Raw genomic sequence first — 23,907 nt, 5'->3', positions numbered from 1 at the left:
GCATTTGGCTGGACTTGTGATTGTTGTTCAGATCAACGGATCTGATCAGATACATAACACAGAGGTGGGGCCCGGAAAGTATCATTTAAAGAGCGTTACCAATGTTTGCATTAGTTGATGGGCTCATTTGACCAATGTTTGCTTGTGATTGTGGACTTTATTTTTTGGTGGGCAAGTTTGGGTTTGGAGGACCTCACCAGGAGTATTAATCAAGGGAAATATGAGTTACATTCTTACATATTCCCTCCTCTCACTGTTGTGGTGTACAAAACTTAGGAGCATAGGAGGCTAAACAAAAATAGAGGTGTTCTTTCCCTTACATATGATAGAGAATCCTAGCTAGACCCGAATAGAGGGTGCCAATGTGCCAAAATACTTTTAGGGGCCGTTTGGATATGTGGATTTTAGAATCTTGGACTTCCTCAATGAGACAAGAGAAGGAGACTGTCCGTTTTGCTTCTCTTTAAAATCTTGGATTTTAAGTAAGAAATCCAGGTTTCAGAAATCTCTCCCTATCATGAGATTTCTAAAACCTGGAAACATGGGATTATCTCCTGCTCTCTTGTTGACGTAAAGAAGGACGAGAAATCAAAAAACGACAGCAGGTCTCCTTCTTCTCTCGTCTCCCATCTATGATTTTGAGGAAATTTAAGATTCTAAAATCTACGTATCCAAACGGAGCCTTAATATTTTCATTCATTTATGTGATCTATTCATGAAGTTATTTTTCTAATATTCAAAAACTCTACTAAAACCAGAAACAACATTTCAGTTTCCCACTTTTTTCCACTACTTTTCTCCTCTCATTCTCTCAAGTCTCTTCCCTCTCCCCTACTCCTAACTCCTAAGCAAAGTTTTAAATTTCAGTTTAGGAATGCGTTTTGGTCCTCAGAAATTTTGAAAATTTGGCCGAAATCTGAGGAAATCTTTTAACGGCTATTTTATATCTTGTACAGAATTTCTATCTAAATTTCTGAAATTCGGCCGAAATTTTGCTAACTTCGGCTGAAATTTCGGGATAATATTAAATAACTATCAAGAATCGAGTTTTTTGGGTAAAATCCCTTATATTTCGGATGAAAATTCAGGATAAGACCAAAATTTCGAAATTTCTATTGAAATAAAGTAATGTTTCGAGTATTAGGCTCACAATTGCTTGTCACAATCTGAAACGCCTTAAGATTATGAGTTTATGACAACCGATTGTGAGTGTCAAACCAATTCTTAGACTCTCTGAATGTGAATGGAACGTTACCATGCAACAGGTGGATCCATGGACACCCATATTGACTCAAAAAGTGTAAAACAAGGTGATTTGTCCCGTTATCAAAACAAGGTCTCTTTTAGGGGTGCAACTTGGGTCGGGTTGGACGAGGTTGAGGCCAAACCTAATCCAACCCCGGATAGAATTCCCTCAACCCTAACCCAACCTGAGCCTCGGGTTGAGGATGGTCAACCATAACCCCAACCCGTCTCTAAATTTCTCAACCCTTACCCAACCCATCTAACTTGAAATCAGGTCGGGTCGGTTCTAGTTCACTTTGGACCAAACAAAAAAATACAATAACCCAAAGAAAATCAGTATAAAATTAGAAGATGGAGATCAGGTTGCCAAGGCCTCAACCCTAAGCCCACCCGAAATTAAATCGGGTTGGCTTTTCCGAATGCCAATCCAACCAGAGCCAAAATCTGGTTGAACCCGTCGGGTTCGGGATGAGCCCGAGCCAAGTTGTACCCCAAGTCTCTTTGATATTAGGAGCCTTTTTTTTTTTTTTTTTTTTTTTTCACTAAAGAAAATGCACAATTGGACTTGTATTATCAGAGTTTTTATACGGTGTAAGACCTTATATAGACCTTATGGTCCCATATTTTTCAAAAAGTACGGTACGGACCACACTATAGCATGATCCAAACCGTCCATGTCGATCGGCCATAACGTAAGTAGGTTGTGCCACCAAAAAATCATTTCAGTAGAATGATCCCAGCCCTCCGATCTACAGAGGAATTCCATGTTATGGAAACCTCTATAGATGGGAGGGCTAGGATCATTCTAGGGAACAACCTATTTAAGTTGTGTTCCATCACATGGACGGTTTGGATCATCCTTTAGTGTGGTCCCGTACATTACTTCTGGAAAAATAGGGTGCTAATAAGTGCTTCCACTGTATAAAATCTCTATATTATCAAACAACATGGGCCCCATTGAGAGAGTCCATTTGACAATCCATTCAAACATTATCCTATAACCTCTCTCCCTGTTCTCGTTTCCTTCGGAAGATCGAGGGTTAGGGTTAGGGTTAGGGTTTTATTCCATCAATGGCGAATCGAACGGACCCAGGAGCGAAGAGCATAAGGGGGACGAATCCACAGAACCTAGTGGAGAAGATATTGCGTGCGAAGATTTACCAGACCACGTATTGGAAGGAGCAATGTTTCGGGCTGACGGCAGAGACTCTGGTGGACAAGGCGATGGAGCTGGACCACCTTGGAGGAACCTTTGGTGGCAATCGAAAACCCACCCCTTTCATTTGTCTCGTTAACAAAATGCTCCAGATTCAGCCCGAGAAAGACATCGTTGTTGAATTTATCAAGAACGAGGATTACAAGTCAGTCATATTCATTTATCTTTCTTCCTAATAATTGTTTTAGGGTTTTGCTTGATTTCTATTTGAAATGACAAAGTTATGCACATTTAATTATTTTAGGGGTTTTCGAGAATCGTTTAGAGAGAATTTGTTTTCGATTTTTGTTTGATTGTTTAATATATGCATAATAGCAGTATTATTATGTTTATGGGCAGTTGTAATTTAGTTGTTATGTGGCTGTGTTTCATTTGAAAGATGACATTTAGAGCGCCCCATAGACATAAATTTTGATTGATTTAGATTTGAAATGACAAAGTTATGCACATTTAAAGTTGGACCTAAGAATCCATCCTGAAATGTACGGTCCGAAAAAAACAAACCATAACTCTTATCCGAGAGGATTTCTGGGTGAGGTCATCGCCGTTGAATTTATTAAGAACGAGGACTACAAGTGAGTTATTCTGATCTTGTTCTTGTTAATAATGATTAGGGCATTTCAAGAATCATTTAGGAAGAATATGTTTTCAATTTCTGTTTAATTGTTAAAGAAGTTTCGTAGTCAGTGATGAATTCTGTGTTTCGAAGAATCTATCTTTCCAATAGAAATTACAAGCAACTGTTTAATTACCGTTATTGTTGTTTCCTTTTATCCATATATAAGAAATCTGGAAAGTGGGATTGATGATGAGTTAAGTTTCTATGAATTTATTAATCTGTTTGAAAACACGAGCAAAATATTTTACCTGGGCTAGTCAGAGGAAAGGAGGAGAGAAGGAAAATAAAAGAGGTGTACCTAGAGGAGGGGCAGTGTAGGGTTCGAGAGAGGGGTTTGAGTTTATGTAGGAAATGGTTTTGGCAGTCTTTTTTGAAAGGCAATAATGACACCGAGGTGGTCATGTGCAAGAGCAAAGAGAAACAAATTTCGAATGAAAATTTTCCCCGAAATTTGATCAATGTTTATTAGATTTCTCAATAAAAATAGGGGGCCTTTTAAGGTATTTCAACATCTCCCCCCCCTCGGGAAAAAAAGTAATCAATGGGAGGGTTAAGATTCATGAAGAACCCCTCATTTGGTCACAATTACTTTTCTTCTGGCTTTGCTAAAACCCTAAACTGACGTGAAAGATGACCTTTTTAGTGCTTGCTCTCAAAGTTCTCTTCTACCACACCATTCTACACATCGGAGCATCTTTTTCGAAATGGAACATCAAAACATTCTGGTGGCCTAGGAGAAAAACGAAAGAACCTCGATAACAGAATTGACAACTTAGCTATCGTCCCACTCCATTGGCTAAACATAAAAAGCAATTACTAGGGGCTCTAGAAATAAAATGTGCTTCATTTCTCAAACTTAAATCACCGTTAGAGTAAGATTCAAAACATATAAACTCAAAACCTAAAAGGGGAACATTTAATACAATCTCGAATCTGGATGGCTCCTTTCCATGATGTGTCTCGGCCAAGTGGTTCTTGGGAGGCTTGCATCTCAGATTTAAGGCATCCTCTTACACTCAAGGTATACACTCCAAGGAGATGAGGCTATGCCTTGCCTATAGGTGCATCTTGAGGTATATGCTTCGTATGGCTTTTAAAATGCTGTATATATATATATATATATATATATATAAGAAACCCCGTGCGATGCACGGGCAACAAACAAAACCTAAATGATTAATAAACATATATTTTTTAAACTACTGATAAATGAAAAACAAACCACAAAATGTGTTTAAACAAAAATAGCATACAATTCATGTATTTGCTAAATGAATAAAAATGTACAAACCACATTACCTACAATCCTACAAACAACTATCCCTGAGATGTTCTCAGTAAACCCAATGAATTGTTGCCAGGACTCACCTACAATGAACAACCCACTTCATACAAATGCAATGAGACGCAGTTGGTAAATTCCATATAATATCATCATACATGGTATGTGTGGGATTCCAACCAGAACAATAACAATAATAACACTATGGAATAGAGTGTATATAACAATATTTATTCAAAATATTTTTATTAGATGATTCTAAGAACTAATGTTGAAGGGAAGCTAAAACAGAAAACAGACTAAAGCATTGCCAGCCAATTGTTCAATTTTTACGATTAGTAGTGGCAAGGGATTCAAATCAAATCAACCCAGACACTAGTGAGCAGTTTCAAAAATAAATAAAAACGTGAAGTGAAATAATACTGTTAGACCACATATTTAGCAATGGTTTCCTGAGCTCAGATAAACATGACCTACAGTGTAAATGCTTAGGTAGTTTGAATGTCTGAATTCGAAGATATTTCCTTGCAACTCCTAGCAAGGAGAATCCAAACCAAATTTGGAAGAGTATCTGTACCTTGTTTCCTAGTCTATTCTAATTTACTCCCATTTCTTTTTAGGTTCTGTTATTTTTTCCAAGTAAAAATCATTGCCAAATCTATTAGACATTACCTGAAAGCCCATTACATTGCAAGAAGGAAGAAAAAAATTGAACTTACCTAACCCAAAATTTAGACTAAGACCATAATATTTGTGCTGCGCTTGGAAGATTTTGGTCCGGAAGTTGCAAACTTTTTTTTTCTTATAGCCATTTCATTGAACACATTGTGTGCATGCGATATTGAACAACAAAATCGGGAGTTCACGGAGGTCTTCAACTTCAAGACATGAAACCCAGCAAAGGTCAATGTTGGATGAAGGAGAAAAGAAAAAACAATGGCTTTTGGATTTAAGTTTTAGAATTGAAGGAAGATAATGGCATTTGAAGTACATAATAACATCAATAGAAACCTGTCCGAGAATTCATTTGGTGAAAAATTTCACATTTAGTTAATGTACTAACTGGATTGCAAAGAAAACATTTCTGACGGAATTTTTTGGTTGGGAATTTTTTTTTCTTTTCATGATTTAGAGGGAAAATGATATGATTATGGTCAATTTAGAGGTATATTCTCATAAAATGAAAGTACATCTAACTAAAAATTGAATAGGACTGGTTTCCTTTCCAAACTTTTCCTGGAAATTCCTGCAATCCATATTCCCTAAACTGGAAATGCAAAAAACCCAAACTGGATGTATTGAAAGCGGTATGCATAAGATAATCAGAAGCCGGACTTGTTTAATAAATTTGATCCAAAATAGGCAAACCAGGACATATCAGAACCAAAATAAAAACCCAAGAAAAAGATATAGAAAGGAGAAAACAGAAACCTGGAACAAATTGCCTATAGCTGATCAATTGGGTCGGAAATAGGTGCCGATGGCAAGCTTCAACGGCGAAATGCTTCTGCAGATAACAAAACCTGGATGAAGAAAGGTGGAAAACCTAGCGCGCAGGTCTTTGGAAAGCACAAAGAGAAGAAGCAAGAGAGTAACCTCATTTTATGCATAAGTAAACTAAAGTCAACAACAGCTAAATTTGCAAATTCAAGTATTAAACTATTAACCCATCTTCAATCCACAACTCGAACATAAGCCTCCAAAAACTTGGTAAGAAGTCTAGAAAGAAAATGAAATTAAACCCCAGCAAATAATAAAAGGAATGGACATAGGGTTAGCTGATTCAAGAGAGCTGAGTATTAATGCTCCAAGCCTTGGATCTAATTATCTTATGAAAACCCTTTCTCTCTTTCCACAACTCGAACAGAAGCCTCCAAAAATCATTGCCAAATCTCTATGGAAGCAGCAACTTTGAAAGCACTCTGTTTGGGCAAATAGCAAAGTGAGACTCTTGAGTAAACGAATATGTAAAAGAAGAAAAAGAACAAAGGCCAAAGAAATTAAAACCCAGTCTGTGAAATCAATTTGTATAGATGAACATAAAGAAGAAAAGCCCTAGATACCTGGTTCAGAGATGGAAGAAGCCCCAATTCCTCTAGAAGATTTCTCTACAGTTATACCCACCAATACTTACATTTAAGAAAAAGGGTTTGAGGTGAGTTATCTCAAGATCATGGCTCTTGTGACCACTGCAATTTCTTCTGGTGAGGGAAAGAATCGAGATAGAGGGCAAGGTGGCCGTTGGGGGTTTGCATGGAAGTTTAGGAGGAAGTGGCGGTGAGAAAAATGGAGAGTTAGAGGGAGAGACGTGGTTGGGTGGGAATACCTGAGACGTGCTTGGGTGGGAGAACCTCGACATGACGCGTATATTTCTCTAAAGTCGGTGAAAGCTGGATTTGCATATATAACTTGAGGGGAAAGCTATATATTGAAAGGCCAAAACTGCCCCTTTGAAAGTGCGATTTTACCCTCCATATAGATATATGGATAGATATCTGGAGAGCACTAAACGGTAAATAAAAACTACCTCGACGTGTTAATTCCACAGCTTTTTCAAATAATTCAGAAAATTCATTCCTTTTCTCTTTTGCTATATGGTAGTAGTAGTAGTAGTAGTAGTAGTAGTATATATATATATATATATATATATATATATATATATATATATATATATATATATATATATATATATATATATTTTTTTTTTTAAAATAAAATAAAATAAAATAAACCAGCATTCAATGGTTCCACCTAAATATAATATTTGTTGTTGTTGGTGAGCTTGTTGTCTTTCTATTAGCTTATCAGAGTGTCAGATAAACATGTAAAAATGAAAAAAAGCAATAAAATAACAAAATAGAACAAAAACTAACCAAATAGATCATACATATGTCAATCTAGCTCAAAGATAATTGATCTAGCAAAGTGGATGTTAAAGATAAGCACACCTCAAAAATCAATAGTATCCATCGCAAAACTTATTATTAACTCAACATGTGACCTTCGATTTCTTTCATGTTGAAGATGGAGGTCTTTTTGGCTTTGGAATGTGTTATTGAACATTTCCTTTATTGAGCTTTGGATTAGAGTTTGTTGTCATTCGGAACTTAACACCTCTAAATTGCTTTCAGAAATGGTCAGTACGATGTTTTCTCTGTTACATCAGCATGCTGAAAATTTAGTTTTAGGTTGGAATCATTTTGAATTCTTTCAAATGAAAATCTTGAATGTTACACGATCAAGGTGCATTATTGTTTTTTATTATAATATATTGTGAATTAAGTTTTACAACATACGCTTGTATCACTCTTGGCTTTCTGATTGATTTATCTGAACCTTTTGTTGCATGTACCTGATAATTCTTTGTGCAAAATGATTTTACTTGTACGTTTAATGCCTTTGAGTTATTGAACTCTTTTGTGAGCATGCCAAGTCTTTGCCTCTATTTCTGCTTTTATTTTTTTATGTAATATTTAATGGTTTTCTGGCAGATATGTTCGTATACTGGGAGCTTTTTACATGCGTCTTACTGGGACGGTCACTGATGTCTATCAATATCTTGAGCCACTATACAACGATTATCGAAAACTGAGGCGTAAATTACCAGATGGACGTAAGCTCATGATTTCATTTTAGGGGTTATTTTAGATTTCTTTGATCTTCTTTCTCTGATACAAATTTGTTCTTATTTTAACCTTGCTACCGTAAGTTACTTGATTCGGTAGAAGATGCCTATAGAGTTTCTCATGTAGAATAATATTTAATGTTACACTAATTTATGTTAAGATTTTTCTAATCCTCAGGCTTTTCCTTGACCCATGTGGATGAGGTCATTGATGAACTTCTGACAACAGATTATTCTTGTGACATCACTATGCCACGCATCCAGAAAAGGTAATTTCCATTTCCACTTAATATTGGCTTAAGCCTTGCCTTATATACTTTGGAGATTTTTTCTCTATGCTACATTTGATCCATATTGTTTTATATTCTTGTGTATTGCTGGCCTATTAGTAGTCTGTGTGGTTGGTACCATCAACCTTCTATCAAAATCCTCCAGGAGGCGGAAGAAATTCTAATCTTGATCTTTTGAATACTTGCATGTCCTGCTCTTCTCAATATTCTATTATTATGTCGCAAGGCCGTCTCAACCTTCCTATCAAAACCTTCGAGAAGGTGGAAGAGATTCTCAATATTCTAATGTTATTTCTCATGAAGCTATATTTTTTAATATCCTTTTATTGTTTGAACATTGCTACTTTCATATTCTCATTTATTGCTTGCTGTGTTTGCTCCTGTTGTTTAGTTACCAATATATTCCGCCCTGTGGGTAAACTGACTGGATTCATGCCTCGTTTGCCAGCAGTGAAGCACAATGATTGGTTTATCTTCTTATTCGGAATTGTGTAGTCATTGCTTGTAACAATGGACAAGCTTACTGTTATACCTTTTAATGAGTTTCCCACTCTCGTTCAGTATGATAATTTAATTTGAATATGGTCCATACCTGCACTGTTAACATCTTACCTCTTCTTTTTTTTTTTTTTCTGTTTATTTTAATCTGAGGAACTATATTTCAGATTTGCTCTTTTTTTGAGTGGTTATTTCAGATGTGCTGTGGTTTCAACTTTGTTTCTTGAATAAATTACTTTAACATTTATTTTGTTAATGACCGGGTCTGTACTATTTTGTACTGCAGATCTATGTCACAAACATCTCCGATATTTTCAAAATATAGCGTTTTTATCGCGACATTTTGATAAAACGACAAAATCCTGAACTAATCCCGAGATTTTAAAAATATAGCGAGATTTTCGTTTTCATCATAAAATATCCCGATAATATCGCGATATCATCCCGATATATTTACGATATTTTTATTTTTTATTTTTTCTTAAATTTAATATTTATATATATTTTTAAATAATTTTAATTTTACCGTTTATTTCCCGATATAAACCCGAAAAAATTAATAAAAATTAATATATCCCAAGATTTTCCCTTGCTGAGAAATTCCCAAGAACGACATTTGTGACATAGCTGCAGATAAGGAGATTGTGCGTTTATCTGTGTATATTACATGAAAAAATATTAACTGAATCTTCCCCACAGTGAATTACAATTAAGCCATGAAATGCATCCAAAGAACCACACCATTCATTACTTTGATACTTCTTTGAACTTATTTTTCATTTTATACATCTTTACTCTCATACATACATGCATGACTAATAATGTTTTCTTAGAATCATGGAATCTTTCTTTTTCTTTCATGGTGAATCATGGTATTTTATCCACTTTGGTATAAAATATCTCTCACACTTTCCTGCGCTTTTGCACTGATGAGAGGGTTGTATTACTTACCGTGATTGGGCTATTGAATCTTGACGACTCAACCTTGAACTGGAATAGTATGCATGAATTGGAAACATAGTCTGAAAAATCTCCAATATTTTGTTTTTTTTTATTACATGGAAAATCCCAAAATTCTCTCATGATTCTGAAAAATTGACATAATCTTCAAATTTTATTTTTTGCTTCAAAAATATCTCTATAAATTCACGATATTATTTTTTGTCCTAGTTTTGTTCATAAAATTTATATTTTTATGTATTTGATATGTTATTTTTCAGTTTTTCTCAATATAAACCGAAAATAACAAAAAATATAATAAAATGTTGCAAGATACACCCTTCTTGACAATCACTTTATTTTTTATTCTAAAAAAAAGAAAAAGAAAAGAAGAGATACAACACCCTTCCTGAGGAATTCTTGAGACAAATATTTGTGACGGATTGAACGAAAGTTTACTGCTTTTTCCCCCCTCCTTAACTATTGGCGGCAATTGGTTTTAAGTAGCTTTCTTCTAGGAAAAGCATATTGGTGGTCTTGTTTCTCAGTGTGCTTCATTGTGCCTAGGGTTGTCTTTGCATCATGATTTTTTCTGATGGATTTAATATCGACAGATGGACTCTTGAATCATTGGGGAAGTTGGAACCTAGAAGAAGTGCTTTGGAAGATGATTTTGAAGAGGAAGAAGAAAAAGAAGAGGATGACCAGACCATGGCTGACTTAGAAGCTGGTGCTCATGAGAAGGTGGAGAGTTCTCTTTTTTAAGTTTTCTAAATGGTCCTGTTTCTGATAGTACCTCATTCCTTACTTTGTGTATTTTTTTTCCTGATTCTAGGATTATTATCGGGGACGTAGTCCTACGAGGGACAGAGACCGAGACAAAAGACGTGATAGTCACCGGCAATATAGGTATGTTCCCAGTGATCTCCCTCCCTCTCTCTCTCTCTCTGTGGTTTTCCTTGATCCATTGTATGTTGTAGGACATCAGTCCTTAGATTTGGTTACACATGGTGATGTGTATCCCAAAGCCAGAAAGATCACAGTCGCCATTAGTTCTGTGTTGTAGTTTGATAAGCTTGTGTATCCTAATTCCACATACATGGTTTGGTAAGAAATGAAATGGGGAACAGAAAAAGTATATGCACACTACCACTCCATGGGAAAACATTTTCTGCCTGAATATCCTGAATATTGTTCAAAAGAAAACATTAAAGAGTTCATTGTTGATAACAGAAAAAATATGCCTACAACCTATAAGCTTCTGGATTTACCTGTTCCCGTCTTTTATTGTCTTTGTAGAAATCATCCCTCGGGGTTCATAATATGTGTCCAAATTAGTTGTAGAATACGCATATACTTTGTTCTGGATCCTAATGTTCGAATTTTTATTGAAACCCGTGGTTTTGAACTTGCTTGTGATTTTAATCGGTCCATTTTCAATTAGATAGCATATTATGTTGGTGCATGTTTGACAGAAACAGCTCTCAGAATCTTTTCTATGATTCTTTTTCCTCGCTTTTTTTAGATGGATGGGTTTACAAGGCAATCATGGTGCGTTGTGGAAGAAATGCTTTCAATTCGAGATTTTGTATCAAAACTTCCTCTTGCTTCTAAATTTATACCAGAACTAGTTTGATGTAACTTGATGGATGGTAATTGAATATAAGTTGGGTCTTTAGAAAAAATAATAGCATATTTTGCACGAAACAAAGAATTTGGCTTCATTTCTAAGAGATTGTCTTTGGAGTGTCTGATGTAAATAGCTAGTTATTGTTGCACATCAGGTTAGAATCACGGCTGTACGGTGTTTGCCTTGAACAATTCCTTACAATAGGTAGCACAAAATGGATATACTGGAATAAATTTCTTTGATCGGGAGTTGGAATTCTGGAAAGGCTGTTTGAGTTGTTAGAATCTTGTTACACCAAGCGCTCTGGGCTGACAAAAGGGTATGGATCTGGGACTCTATTGGGGTCTTTTCTGTCAAATCCTTCTACTTCCATATAGTGCCTTCACCTATCTCCTCCATTGAAGCAGTAGTGTGGAAGATCCAGGCTCCTCCTCGAGTGTGCCTATTTTGTTGGGCTGATTGCAGAGGCTGGAATTCAGATGATTGACTCCTTACGCAAAAGGGGTATGTGGTTGATAGACCATTGTTCTCTATGCGTTCAGACTGGTGAATCCGTAGACCATATTTTTATGCATTGGGAGTTAGCTAGTGTGGTTTGGGGTTGCATTTTATCTATGTTTGGTATTTCTTGGGTCTTTCCATCAAAATTGTCTGAACTGGTGCTTAGTTGGGAGTAGGGCTGCAAATGAACCGAGCTGACTTGTGAACATGTTTGGGTTCGGCTCGTTAAAAGCTCGGCTCGGGCTCGTTCGTTTACTAAACGAGCCAAACCCGAGCCCAAAAATTAGGCTCGCCAAATAAACGAGCCGAACTTGAGCTTTGTATAGTTCAGCTCGGAAAAGCGCGCGAGCTTTTTGGGCTCGGTTCATAAACAAGCAGAGCCGAGCCGAGCTTTAAAGCTTGGATTATGTTTGTTTTTATATATAAAATAAAAGAATGTGGGTTGTTTATCACAAATGAAAGTTTGGCCGAGTGGTTAAGGCATTTAGAGGGGGCTTGGGTTCAAATCCCACAAAATGTATGTTTTTATCATTCTTGTCTTCTTGAGCCGAGCCGAGCCGAGCCCGAGCCGAGCTTTCTCGAATATTTCACGAGCCGAGCCGAACACGAGCCTTTTCGAAAACTAAACGAGCCGAGCCGAACACGAGCCTTCATAAAAACTAAACGAGCCGAGCCCGAATACCCCAAAGCTCGGCTCGGCTCGGTTCATTTGTAGTCCTAGTTGGGAGGGAACTCCATGAAAAAGAAAGGGAAAGTACTATGGAATCTCTGCTTACTGGCAACCACCTGGGTCCTGTGGAAAGAGAGAGATTCAAGAATTTTTGAGGGGAAAGCTAAATCTCCTTGTTTTCTTTTGATCAAAGTCATTGCCTCTGTCATTGCTTAGGCTCAGACCCTACCCTTGTTCCAATTTGTTTTGGCGTATGATCTTTGGCGGGAGTGGAAGGAGGTGTTTTTTAGTAGGGAAAACCATCCAAAAAAAAATCAAATGTGGAAGGAACCTCCAGAAGGCTTGGTTAAATTAAATTTTGATGGTTCTAGCTTAGGCAACCTAGGTCTGTAGGTATTGAAGGACTTTCAAGGGATTCTTGTGGCAGTCATTTGGGCTTTTTTGGGAAATTTAGGATGCTCGGATGCAAGTGAAACAAAAGTTAGAGCGGCCTATCAAGGAATCCAAATTCTAGATCGATCTTTAATGAACTCACTCCACGACTGTTGAAGGAGATTTTCTGAATGAAATTCTTTAGCTTAGAGAGTCGGTTCCGCCTCGTTGGAGATTCACGCGCCTTTTTGACGAGATCCAGGATCGGATAGAAGGATCTTCCATTGTCTTTAACCGTATTAGGGGATACGTTAATAGTAAAGCCGATAAATTAGCGTGTGATGGGGTTGAAAGATTGGGTCTAGACATGTTTAACTTGTTGCCCCCTTGATTGTTTATTTTATTTTATATCTTTGTATTCTATCTACCATTCAAAAAATAAAAATAAAAAAAAATCTTTGTATTCTCTCTTTGGATCCTTTTGTATTGCTCTCCTCTTCTGTACTTATTTTGGGTGGACCATCTCGGTCTTCCCTTCTTTAATGATACTTTACCATTTAAAAAAGAGAGGATATACTGGAAGCTGTTTTCTTGTAGATCAATTACATTTCGATGCTTTTATAACTACCATGGCATTTAAAGCCCTTCGTAAGATAGAATGCTTCCTACAGGAATTTGTGATGACACTGCCAGGTTTCACTGTACTGATAGTGTGCATTGAGAAGTATGATGAGTCAAACAGCCGTGTTGCAATTATAGTTGCACAAATCATATGCTTAGGGCACTTCTCCTGCTGTAGGGTCTTGTGATTCATGTAGAGCCATAGAATAGTTATTTGGGGAATGCTAAACTGAAGGGGGACCTTGCAAAACCCAGCCGCAAAGGTGGTCCCATTCGATCGACATCATCAAAGTGCATTTATTATTCCCTTTTACCTTTTTCAGTGCTATTATAAATGCACTTTGTTATGCGGATCCAATGGGGGCGCCCTTGCGCCTGGTTTTTGCAAGGTCGTTCTTCACCTTAGCATTCCCCAAATAACTATTCCATGGCTCAATCATCTCCTCAATGTATGATGGTATTCTTTTTTGAAATGTTACTATTTTATTGATGAACTATAATCGAATTACATCATGGGGACAAGATGTCCCACTGTTGTAACAACAATTACAGTAACCCTGGCCTACATATAGTTCCACACCCACACATGGCCTTCATAATGGCCTCCCCTGCCCGTGAGGGCGTCTAGAACTAGGTTCTTAACCCTTCATCTTCTCCTTCATTCCTCCTCATGAGCATTGCCTGGTCTGCCTGGAGAATGACCATCTCCTCTCTTTGTGCTCCTTTTGCGACTTATCTGCTTCTTCACTTGCCGAACGACGCATATGCCGAAATTGAGGGGATATAATGTCACTAGATCCCTAATTTCCATGATGACATCCGCTAACTCCCATAGACCTACTTTTTTTTTGAAAATTAAACTCCCGTAAGTGCCCTTCAATGATTAAGTTGCCATTCCCATGGATTGCGAACCACCTCAATTCCCATAACAGAGCTCGGGCTTCCTATTCATTTGAGCCGCAATACCCCACCGGTCCGGAGTAAGATAGAAGAATGGTTTTTGGAATCCCCTTACACAATCAGGGCCTCCCAAAAGTTATGGATCCAACCTGATTCCCAATTTACAGCAACAACCTCAGTTTCGTTGGATTCTTTGATATCGATAAGCCTAGAGTAGGCAAGCCTAGCTTGGTTGAGTCCTTTCCATGAGTCCTATTTTGGTGCTACTTAGTCAATCAAAAACTCCTTTTGACTGCCCCGATTTGATGAAAAATTCACCTCATCGATCATCAACTTGTCAAGTCAACTCCGCTTTAGCTCATTCGAGCCTGTGTTTCCATTTACTGGTCTGTCCACTGACGTAGGGAAGTGACTTTCTAGAGGCACTGTGCTTGGGAGGATTCATCCATTCAAAGAAACTCTCTCTCATCATAGTAAAATATTTTGGAAGAGGCTCTATGCACCCCAAGGAGTCATATTGGGCATATCAGCTAACTCATTGAGCAGGAGTCGAGGATCTTGCACTAGTGGCTAGGGAGACTAGGGTTACAATATTTGAGGCTGGGCTTTTTGCCAGAGGAAATTGAAAAGGAATCACAACAGAATTAACTACACAAAAGTGGGACTTAATAAAAAACTATGAGAATAATCAACAACTAATTTGCTAACCTATACAATGCCCTCGTCAGATATCTCTCAGCAACTTGTTGGCATGTCAGTTTTATGCGGATTGTTTGATATATGGTAATGCATGGTACTTGTTGGGTGCATTTTAACTGGTATCTTTTCGCATCTATAGCCCGTATCTTCCAGCTAAAAAGTTGGACCTACTTGTATTTACCGTTTAATTTGTTGGTCAACGTGAATACTCTGAAGCCATTAAAAAATGTGAATACACTGGAATTTACAATGATAATGCAATGCTTCTGGAACTTCTAGGAAGAACTAATTGATTTATCTGCTTTTGTAATACTATAAGAGGCTTTATATGTCTTGTTTATCGTTTGGAGATCTGATTTTAATTTCTATAGTTCATGATGGAATTTTCTTTGCTGTGTACTTTTGGCAGGGACCGGGACTATGACCGAGACTATGATCGAGAACGTGGGAGAGGGCGTGAAAGAGATAGGGATAGGGACAGGGAGAGGGAGAGGGATCGTCATCGCCTTCGAGATGAAAAGGACTATGGTAGGGAGAGGGACCGAGAAAGAGAGCGAGAGGGGAGGGATCGGGAGAGGAGGGACAGGGATAGGGGAAGGCGTAGGAGTCGTTCAAGGAGCACGAGCCAGAGTAGAGATCATAAAAACCGGGATCGTGATGCCAGGGACGTCCGAAAGAGGCATGCTCGTAGTAGTGCCAGCCCTCGGAGGCGGACAGATGGGATCGATGATGGCAACATGCGAGATGAGCCGAGGAAGAAGAAGGAAAGGAAGGAGAAAAAAGATGACGGGACAGACCACCCTGATCCTGAGATTGCTGAAGCGAACAGACTCCGGGCATCTCTTGGGTTGAAACCATTGAGGCCATAAGGTCTCCTGTTGATCTCTGGAACTGTTTTTAAAATGGCACACACCTCAATTTGTTACTTTCAGTATAATGACCATCTATGCACTTGCATGTGTCTGTACAGGGTCCTGTTAATTAACTTTGCTCAGAGAATGAAACTCCCTGTGTCTCCCTGTATTTTGTGCTATGAAGAATCTTAATGGGATTATGATATCCTTCAATTTCAATATGCGTAAAGGCATGGTAATATATTTGCACAGTATGATGAGTATAAAGTGGTGAGGATGGGCCATGGGCGGAAATCTCTAGCCTCGCTCGTGTGGCAATCTTGCAAATGCCCTAACGTTAGCCTCTAGTCAACCTAACCTAAAGTGACCAAGCTTGGATGGGCAAATATGACACTCACACCAAGAAAGTGCACAAGTGAATGGAAGGATTTGTATTGCCCTTCAGTAGGGGAATGCTTACAAGTTATGAGGTATTCTGTGGTGATCCCTAAATGGGGAGGTTTGACCTATTTATAGGCTTCTTATACTAAAGGTTCTGATCTTGCCCTTAAGGTAATCATCTAATGTTTTAGGACTATCCTAAAGCCTTTTTGTATTTCAAACATTCTCCACCCTTGTTTCTATAAGAATAGAACTTTTACATGTATCTAAGTACTCTTAAAACTTCTCTTGGATCTTCAACATAGCTCTAAAGTTTTGGGATGTTCTCTATCCAAAAGTTGTGTTGAGCCTCCTGTAGGCTTATAAAAGGGGACAAAGTGAGCTAAATTATCAGCATTTTACTATCATCACCCACTTGATTTTTTTTACGTTGTCATCATCCCTTTATTGGGTCTTCTCCTACATTGACTCTTTTGTCGATTCTTTCTATGAGGTGGTCAATCCTCCCATTGAGTCATCGGTTGACTTGGAGCTCTAATCTACCCAGCTGTATGTGCATGAGGGCAGCCAAACGTAGGATCCTCTCCTCTATAATGCTTTTTACTCCAACATTAGGCATTAGAATGACCTTCACCTACATGGGTCTATGGCACTGCCCATCCTTCCATCCAAATGCTACCTAAGGTGTGCTTGGTTGCACAAAAGCCGGAGATGCTTAGGGATTTTGCTTGGCATTTGGGTGTCACATCAGCAAAATTCTCCCTTTGGTTAACAAAATGGGGGTAAAGTATATTTTATGCCCATTTTACGCCCATTTTACGCCAAAAGAAACATAGCCTTTACGATAAAAATAACATGTGTGTGTAAAATAACCCATCATCTTAATAAATTAACCACGTTAACATCATCTAATACTCATTATCCTCTAAGTATCACCTTTGGGATGATTAGATTAGAACCTGATAGGAAAGTTAGCATAACTAAACAAAAAAAAAAAAAACTAAGTATTGAGTTAATGTAGTTATAAATTACTCATTATCAATACCAGGCCTCCTTGGAAGAGATGTGGCCTAAGCTTGTTGAGTCGATCACCCATATATATATTTTTGGGAATGGGGGGAGTAACCCCTTTTTTGGCCTAATACATTCATGGAATTGGCGGACCTTCTCCGGTGAGCTAACTGTGGACGAAGTTGGCGAATAATGCCAATAATATGTTTCCGAAAGAATGTAGACTAGATGATCTGAAGTTTTGTAAAGTTTTGGAAAAACTATTTTGGCGGACCTTGTGTGTAAAGTTTTGTAAAATACCTTGGAATTTTTTTTTTCTAAATCATATTATCCAAAGTTTTGGTGGACCTTCACCTTGTTTCAATAAAACTTTATATTCTGAAGTTCTGTAAAGTTTTATTGAAAACCATGCCAATAATATGTTTCCAAAAAAAAAAAATACATATGAATATCAGCCACCAAGAAGTGAACTGATTTTTGTGCAACTAACTGTAGACTAGATGATCTGCCTAGGAAGAACCATGCAGTTCACAAATATTTTGCTGAACTGGTTTGACCCACCATGGATTTAGCTCAGTGCCACTCGTTGAATCTTGATTGGATGATCCTGACAGGCTGAGCCATTGATCAATATCTTGATACAATGGCAATTGATCAGTATAAAGGTTTTGTTCAATGGACCAAAGACAATGAGTTGGATTAGTGGTGGTCCACATTCAAAAACCAAAAACCAAAGTTGATTAGAGATCATCTAACCCTTTGTGAGCCTGGCCACGACGGCTGCGGTAATAAAAAAAAACAAAAAGCAGACCAATCAGACGACAATCAAGCAATCCTAATCGTCGAATCAAATGACTTCTTATGACAAAAAACAGACAAAGTCCACATTCAATAGGTAAACATCCTATGAAGAAAATAGTTTAGATTATCTAAAACATTTTGAATTGCATGAATTGAAGCTAGAGTCCCCCAATTAAGGGCATTCTTATTTGTTGTTCAGATCAATCAAAAGGTGGAGAAATAGCTAGAACCGAATGCGAGAAGTACCAAAAACATCTAATAAAGTATCTAATCAGAAAATCGATTATGCTCCTGTAGAATTACCTACTTGAATTAACTCATTTCTCATCACATCATATCCTGAAAATTCAGCGGCTTGCATCGCCTTCCCATCAGAATCCTTTTCTTCCACAAACAATCTAAATCCAGCTGAGTCCCCATCTCATCATAGTGAATGACACCCGGAAAATCTGGAAGCCTGCACCGCTTTCCCATCAGAATCCTCTTCTTCCACAGCTCATTCCCATCACTCACTGCATCCTTTGCCATCACAGTAGAACTTGAAGGATTTTTCGGTAACATCAACATCGGAAATGGAGAACGTTTCCATGCCCATAATTTGTTCACTCCACTTCTTGCACTTCTACTACTACTTTTAAGGATAATACTACTGTCATCAAAATCAGTAAGACCCTTTTTACTTTTTCTGATCTTGGTGCAATTCCACATCCAGTCATAGTGAATGGCACGTGACAAAAATTCCAGCCCTCCAATCAGAGTCTTCTTCTTCCACAGCTCATTCTCATTACTCTCTGCATCATTTGTCCTCACAGTACAACAAAGAGGATTTATCAGTAACATCATCAATGGAAATGGAGAAGGACTCCACCCCCATATATCAATCACCCCATCAAAACAGCTTATAAATCTGCCACTAACACCCCCACAAACTCTTCTACCACTTCTACTACTACTACTACTTCGACCAAGGATAGTACTACTGTCATCAATATCAGTAACACCATTTTCACTTTTGTTACTGCTTCCCGTCAGAATCCTTTTCTTCCACAAACAATCTAAATCCAGCTGAGTCCCCATCTCATCATAGTGAATGACACCCGGAAAATCTGGAAGCCTGCACCGCTTTCCCATCAGAATCCTCTTCTTCCACAGCTCATTCCCATCACTCACTGCATCCTTTGCCATCACAGTAGAACTTGAAGGATTTTTCGGTAACATCAACATCGGAAATGGAGAACGTTTCCATGCCCATAATTTGTTCACTCCATCAAAATCACTTCTTGCACTTCTACTACCACTTTTAAGGATAATACTACTGTCATCAAAATCAGTAAGACCCTTTTTACTTTTTCTGATCTTGGTGCAATTCCACATCCAGTCATAGTGAATGGCACGTGACAAAAAATCCAGCCCTCCAATCAGAGTCTTCTTCTTCCGCAGCTCATTCTCATTACTCTCTGCATCATTTGTCCTCACAGTATAACAAGGAGGATTTATCAGTAACATCATCAATGGAAATGGAGAAGGAATCCACCCCCATATATCAATCACCCCATCAAAACAGCTTATAAGTCTGCCACTAACACCCCCACAAACTCTTCTACCACTTCTACTACTACTACTACTACTTCGACCAAGGATAGTACTACTGTCATCAATATCAGTAACACCATTTTCACTTTTGTTCTTGGTGTGATTCACAATATCTCTCTCATTGATTGAATTAGATGGAGTCAACAGAACCTCAGTGGGTGGCTTCAAATCCATGTCAGCCCCTTTTTTGTTTTTTGTTTTTCTATCCTTTCTCTTTGCATCCTTTGTCATTACAGTAGAGCGTGAAGGATTTATCGGCAACATCATCATCGGACATGGAGAAGGTTTGCATCCCCATAATCCAATCATCCCGAACTCGTTTCTACGGTGGCCACTAACACTCCCACTGATGCTTCTACTACTTCTACTACGAGTACTACCACTATTAAGGATACTAGTAGTGTCATCAATATCAGTAACACCATTTTTACCCATAATATCTCTCTCATTGATAGAACTAGATGGAGACAATGAAACTTCAGAGGGTGGCTTCAAATCCATTTCTTCATAGGCTGGCTTTAAATCAATTTCATCCCCTTGTCTATTTTCACTGTTTCCATCCTCATTGATATCTATCTCTGTCTCCTCATTTGCAATTTGAATAGTGGGTGTGACTAGTTGATCGCCGCCATTGGAATAATTCTTATGTTCAATTTTCTTACACTTGAATAAACCCAATACACCCAGTTTGATTCTATTGTGCATCTCCATAATTTTTTTCGTTTTATTATTCCTAATAGTACTACTCATACTTCTCAAATGAACATTCCCATCAGAAACAGAACTGCTCTCTATTGTATCAGAATCAAAGATATTGGGAGAAACTGAATGAAATTTAGTCAAAAGCTTTCTTGGGTTACCTGGTTTTTCGCTGTCATGGCTGCTTCTCTTCAATTTCTTGATGGGTATTTTTGGTACCATTGATTTTAGCCTGGAGATCAAGGAAGCAGGATTCTTTCCTGGGATCCTTCCATTCCCGCTTTCGATTCCCGCTCTTGCAACCTTGCTGGAGATTGCTTGAAAAGAAGGCACTTTAGCGGTATGTGAAGCATAAAGGTCCTTTTGGATGTGCTTGGGAAGAAAAAGGATATGGTCTTTTCGTAGGATGATAGCATCTTCATCGGTGACTCTCCGGCGAACGTCTTTGTCGCCGCCAGCGTCATCATCCTCGCCGGAAGTTTTCTCTTGAAGAATTTTAGCTGATGTTACCATCAAAGAAATGTGGGTCAGTAAGAGATGGGATATGGGGGTGAATGAAATGAGTGTTTAGTAGTATGGAGGGAGATAGATATTAAGGCTAAGGATCACAACGAACTACAACTGGGTTCCTTATTTTTCTCATTTTTAGTTTCTTTTAATCTAATCCTTTAGCTTTTAGTTAGTTTTCCTTTCTCTAGATAAGTGTAGTTTTCTCGGTAAAAGATTTTTCAAGATCTCAAGCGCATGTTATCCTCGCGGGAAATTACAAACCTTTCCATAGGTTTTTTGGGAAAAATACACTTAGACCCCCCTTGGGCAACTTAACCCCTAATGTTTAAAAAGTTACAAGTAGACCCCTGTGATTTCAATTTGTATAAGGTAGGCCCCTTAGTTGACGGTTCGTCCACAGATTGAAGGGTTAGGATGATCCGATGAGGCCGATTTTTTGGGCACACCCTATATATGTCAGGGCCCATCAAATGAACGCTTTGGATCATCCAAAAAAATGTGGGCCCATACCCGAATCCAAACACTACCCAAAAACACAGTGGGCCATGTATGCACGTGCAGCCCAAAATTACTGTGGACCCACATTTTTTGGGTGATCCAAACCTTTCATTTGTTGGGCCCTAATGTAGATAGGAGGATGTGCCCCAAAAAATCTTCTCCGTAGGATGATCCTAACCTTCCAATTTATGTTGGTTTAAAATTGATGGTACTATATAGAGAGAAATCCCCACAGAACAGAGGGTTATGATGAACTGTTTGGAGAAGATTTTTTGGGGCACACCCTATCTACAATAGGGCCCAACAAATGAACGGTTTAGATCACCCAAACAATGCCGGGCCAGCCACCACATATAATCTCGTTTGATGGTTTTTTTCGTTGACTAAAATAGCCCCCAACAAACTGAGACGTGATACTGTAACGAGAGAAGTGCATTAAACAAGGGAATGCAAGCAGGACCGACTATTTGGCCGATTATTTGGCCGATTTATTAAACATAGTTAAACAAGGGAGTGCCAACGGGGCGATTTATGGCCAATAGAGTCCCGAGTACGTTCAAGCGGGTGCTTGACGCTAGCATTCCACAGTTTTTTTTTCATAATTTTTTTCTTATTTTTTGCCTTTCCTGGATTTGTTTGGAATGAAAATTACTGTGAATGTTTGGGCTCACCTTATTCGAAGATCCAAACCGTTGGTTCTTTGGCCCTAATGTAAATAGGCCTTGCTCATTAGATCATCTCCATAGGATGATCCTAGCTCTCTGTTACATTGACAGAATCCAAACCATTCATTGTTGGGCACAAATGAACAGTCTGGATTTTCCAACAAATAGTCTGGCCCATTATTCAAAAAAATCCAAACCATTCATTTGTTGGGTACAATGCAAATAGGCCTTGCCTATAAAATCATCTCCATAGGATGATCCTAACCCATCGTTACTAAACATATAGCATAGCAGATCGAAGAGTTAGGATCATCCTATTTATATTCTTTTTATGAGAAAGGATATTTGCACTGGGCCCAACAAATGATCGGTTTGGATCATCCTATTAGTAAAAGATATACATCTACTTATTTAGTTTCATGTGGTAGACAAACTTGGAATGTTTGACTCGAGTATGGCTGATTTGGTTTTTTTTTTTGAATGATATAATGGCAGAAACTATAAGTAATGCAGAAGTTAACTTAGTTAACTTGGTGGAATTTAAGGTAGTGTTATTAGTGATGAGAGTGAGAGGAGGTTTAGAAGGGCCACTTAGGACGTAAGCATGGTTTTAGATTGGGAATCACATCTTTAGTTGAAGAGATTCCCACGAATTGGGTCTTTGCCTATGAAGGTCTATAGGTGAAATTGGCAGTAAGGGTGTATTGGGATGTGTTCCAATTTGTAAATAGGGTGTAATTTGGGAGTTTATTCATTGAAGTTTATGTGAGAAACCCTCTTGCTGAAGTTGTGCTCATGGTTTAAAATTTCGGTTTCGGCTTCGGACTCCACCGAAAACCGAAATTTCGGCGAAATCTGAAATTTGGTTCGAAATTCCTGACCGAATTTATAAAATTTCGGCCGAAATTTTATAACACTTTTAAAGATAAATAAATAATGGCATTATTTACTTTAAAAAAATAAAAAAATAATGGCATTTAATCGAAATTTCGGACCGAAATCCGAAATTTCTGTCCGAAATTTGGTAAATGGCGAAAAATCAAATTTCGGAAAATTTCGGTTTCGGTCGGTCGAAATTTAAAACCATGACTTGTGCTAGAGGATGTGTAAACTACAATCTAGAAGGCAAAAATTGCAATTCTCCAGATTCTCCCAAAATGAGATGGAAAGATGCTTCATGGTTTCTTCGAGAAAGAGTAGCAAGCAATAGGTGAAACATATCATAACTTCTAAAACTACATTATTCCAATTCTTCTACAAACCCCAAACAAGGCTACATGACCCTTTACTCCTAATGAGTTAGATCTATCCATATAATTGCCAATCAGCTTAGGCATAATATGCATCGTACGGATCATGTATAAGAAAAAAAAATCCCAAACCCTCCTTGCAGAAATACTTTTACTATTGTCTTCTTTATCAAACAGCATATAAGAACATATTAAGAAACATTAAACAAAAAAAGAACATATTAAGAAAATGAAGAGCTCAATGTTGAAGGTGGTTGCCTGTAAAAATCTTATCAAAGACTTTTTCAAACTTTTAAATTTGGTATGTAAGCTGGTGTTCGGCTGAAAAGAATCCTATAAAAAAGTTACAATCGAGAAGAATGCTTTCACCCATCCATTAATTACAGCTGAACAATGAATTGTGTTGATATGATTAAGACTCTGATTTTGCTTTTTTACTTTATACCTTTTCTAATATATAATGTTGTTGTTTCTTATTACATAGTTGTTCTCTTGCAATCTTGATTGGATACAATTATTTAAAATTTTTATTATGTTT

The 23,907-nt window shown here is 37.8% G+C and overlaps 1 protein-coding gene across 1 annotated transcript; it reads left to right on the top strand.

Annotated features, from left to right (window-relative positions):
- The first annotated feature begins 2,202 nt into the window (after positions 1–2,202).
- LOC143853100 (PRP38 family protein) lies at positions 2,203–16,215 on the top strand. The gene is made up of 6 exons (XM_077362826.1): positions 2,203–2,606; positions 7,854–7,975; positions 8,166–8,256; positions 10,329–10,458; positions 10,550–10,623; positions 15,517–16,215. The coding sequence occupies exons 1-6, from the start codon at positions 2,317–2,319 to the stop codon at positions 15,974–15,976; spliced, it is 1,167 nt and encodes a 388-aa protein (XP_077218941.1). The 5' UTR covers positions 2,203–2,316; the 3' UTR covers positions 15,977–16,215.
- Positions 16,216–23,907: the final 7,692 nt, after the last annotated feature.

Source organism: Tasmannia lanceolata, unplaced genomic scaffold (assembly GCF_043159265.1).
Source record: "Tasmannia lanceolata isolate RefF3 unplaced genomic scaffold, GAP_Taslan_0.1 ptg000019l, whole genome shotgun sequence".
NCBI classification, from domain to species: Eukaryota; Viridiplantae; Streptophyta; class Magnoliopsida; order Canellales; family Winteraceae; genus Tasmannia; species Tasmannia lanceolata.
This window is presented reverse-complemented; position numbering and strand designations above follow the sequence as displayed.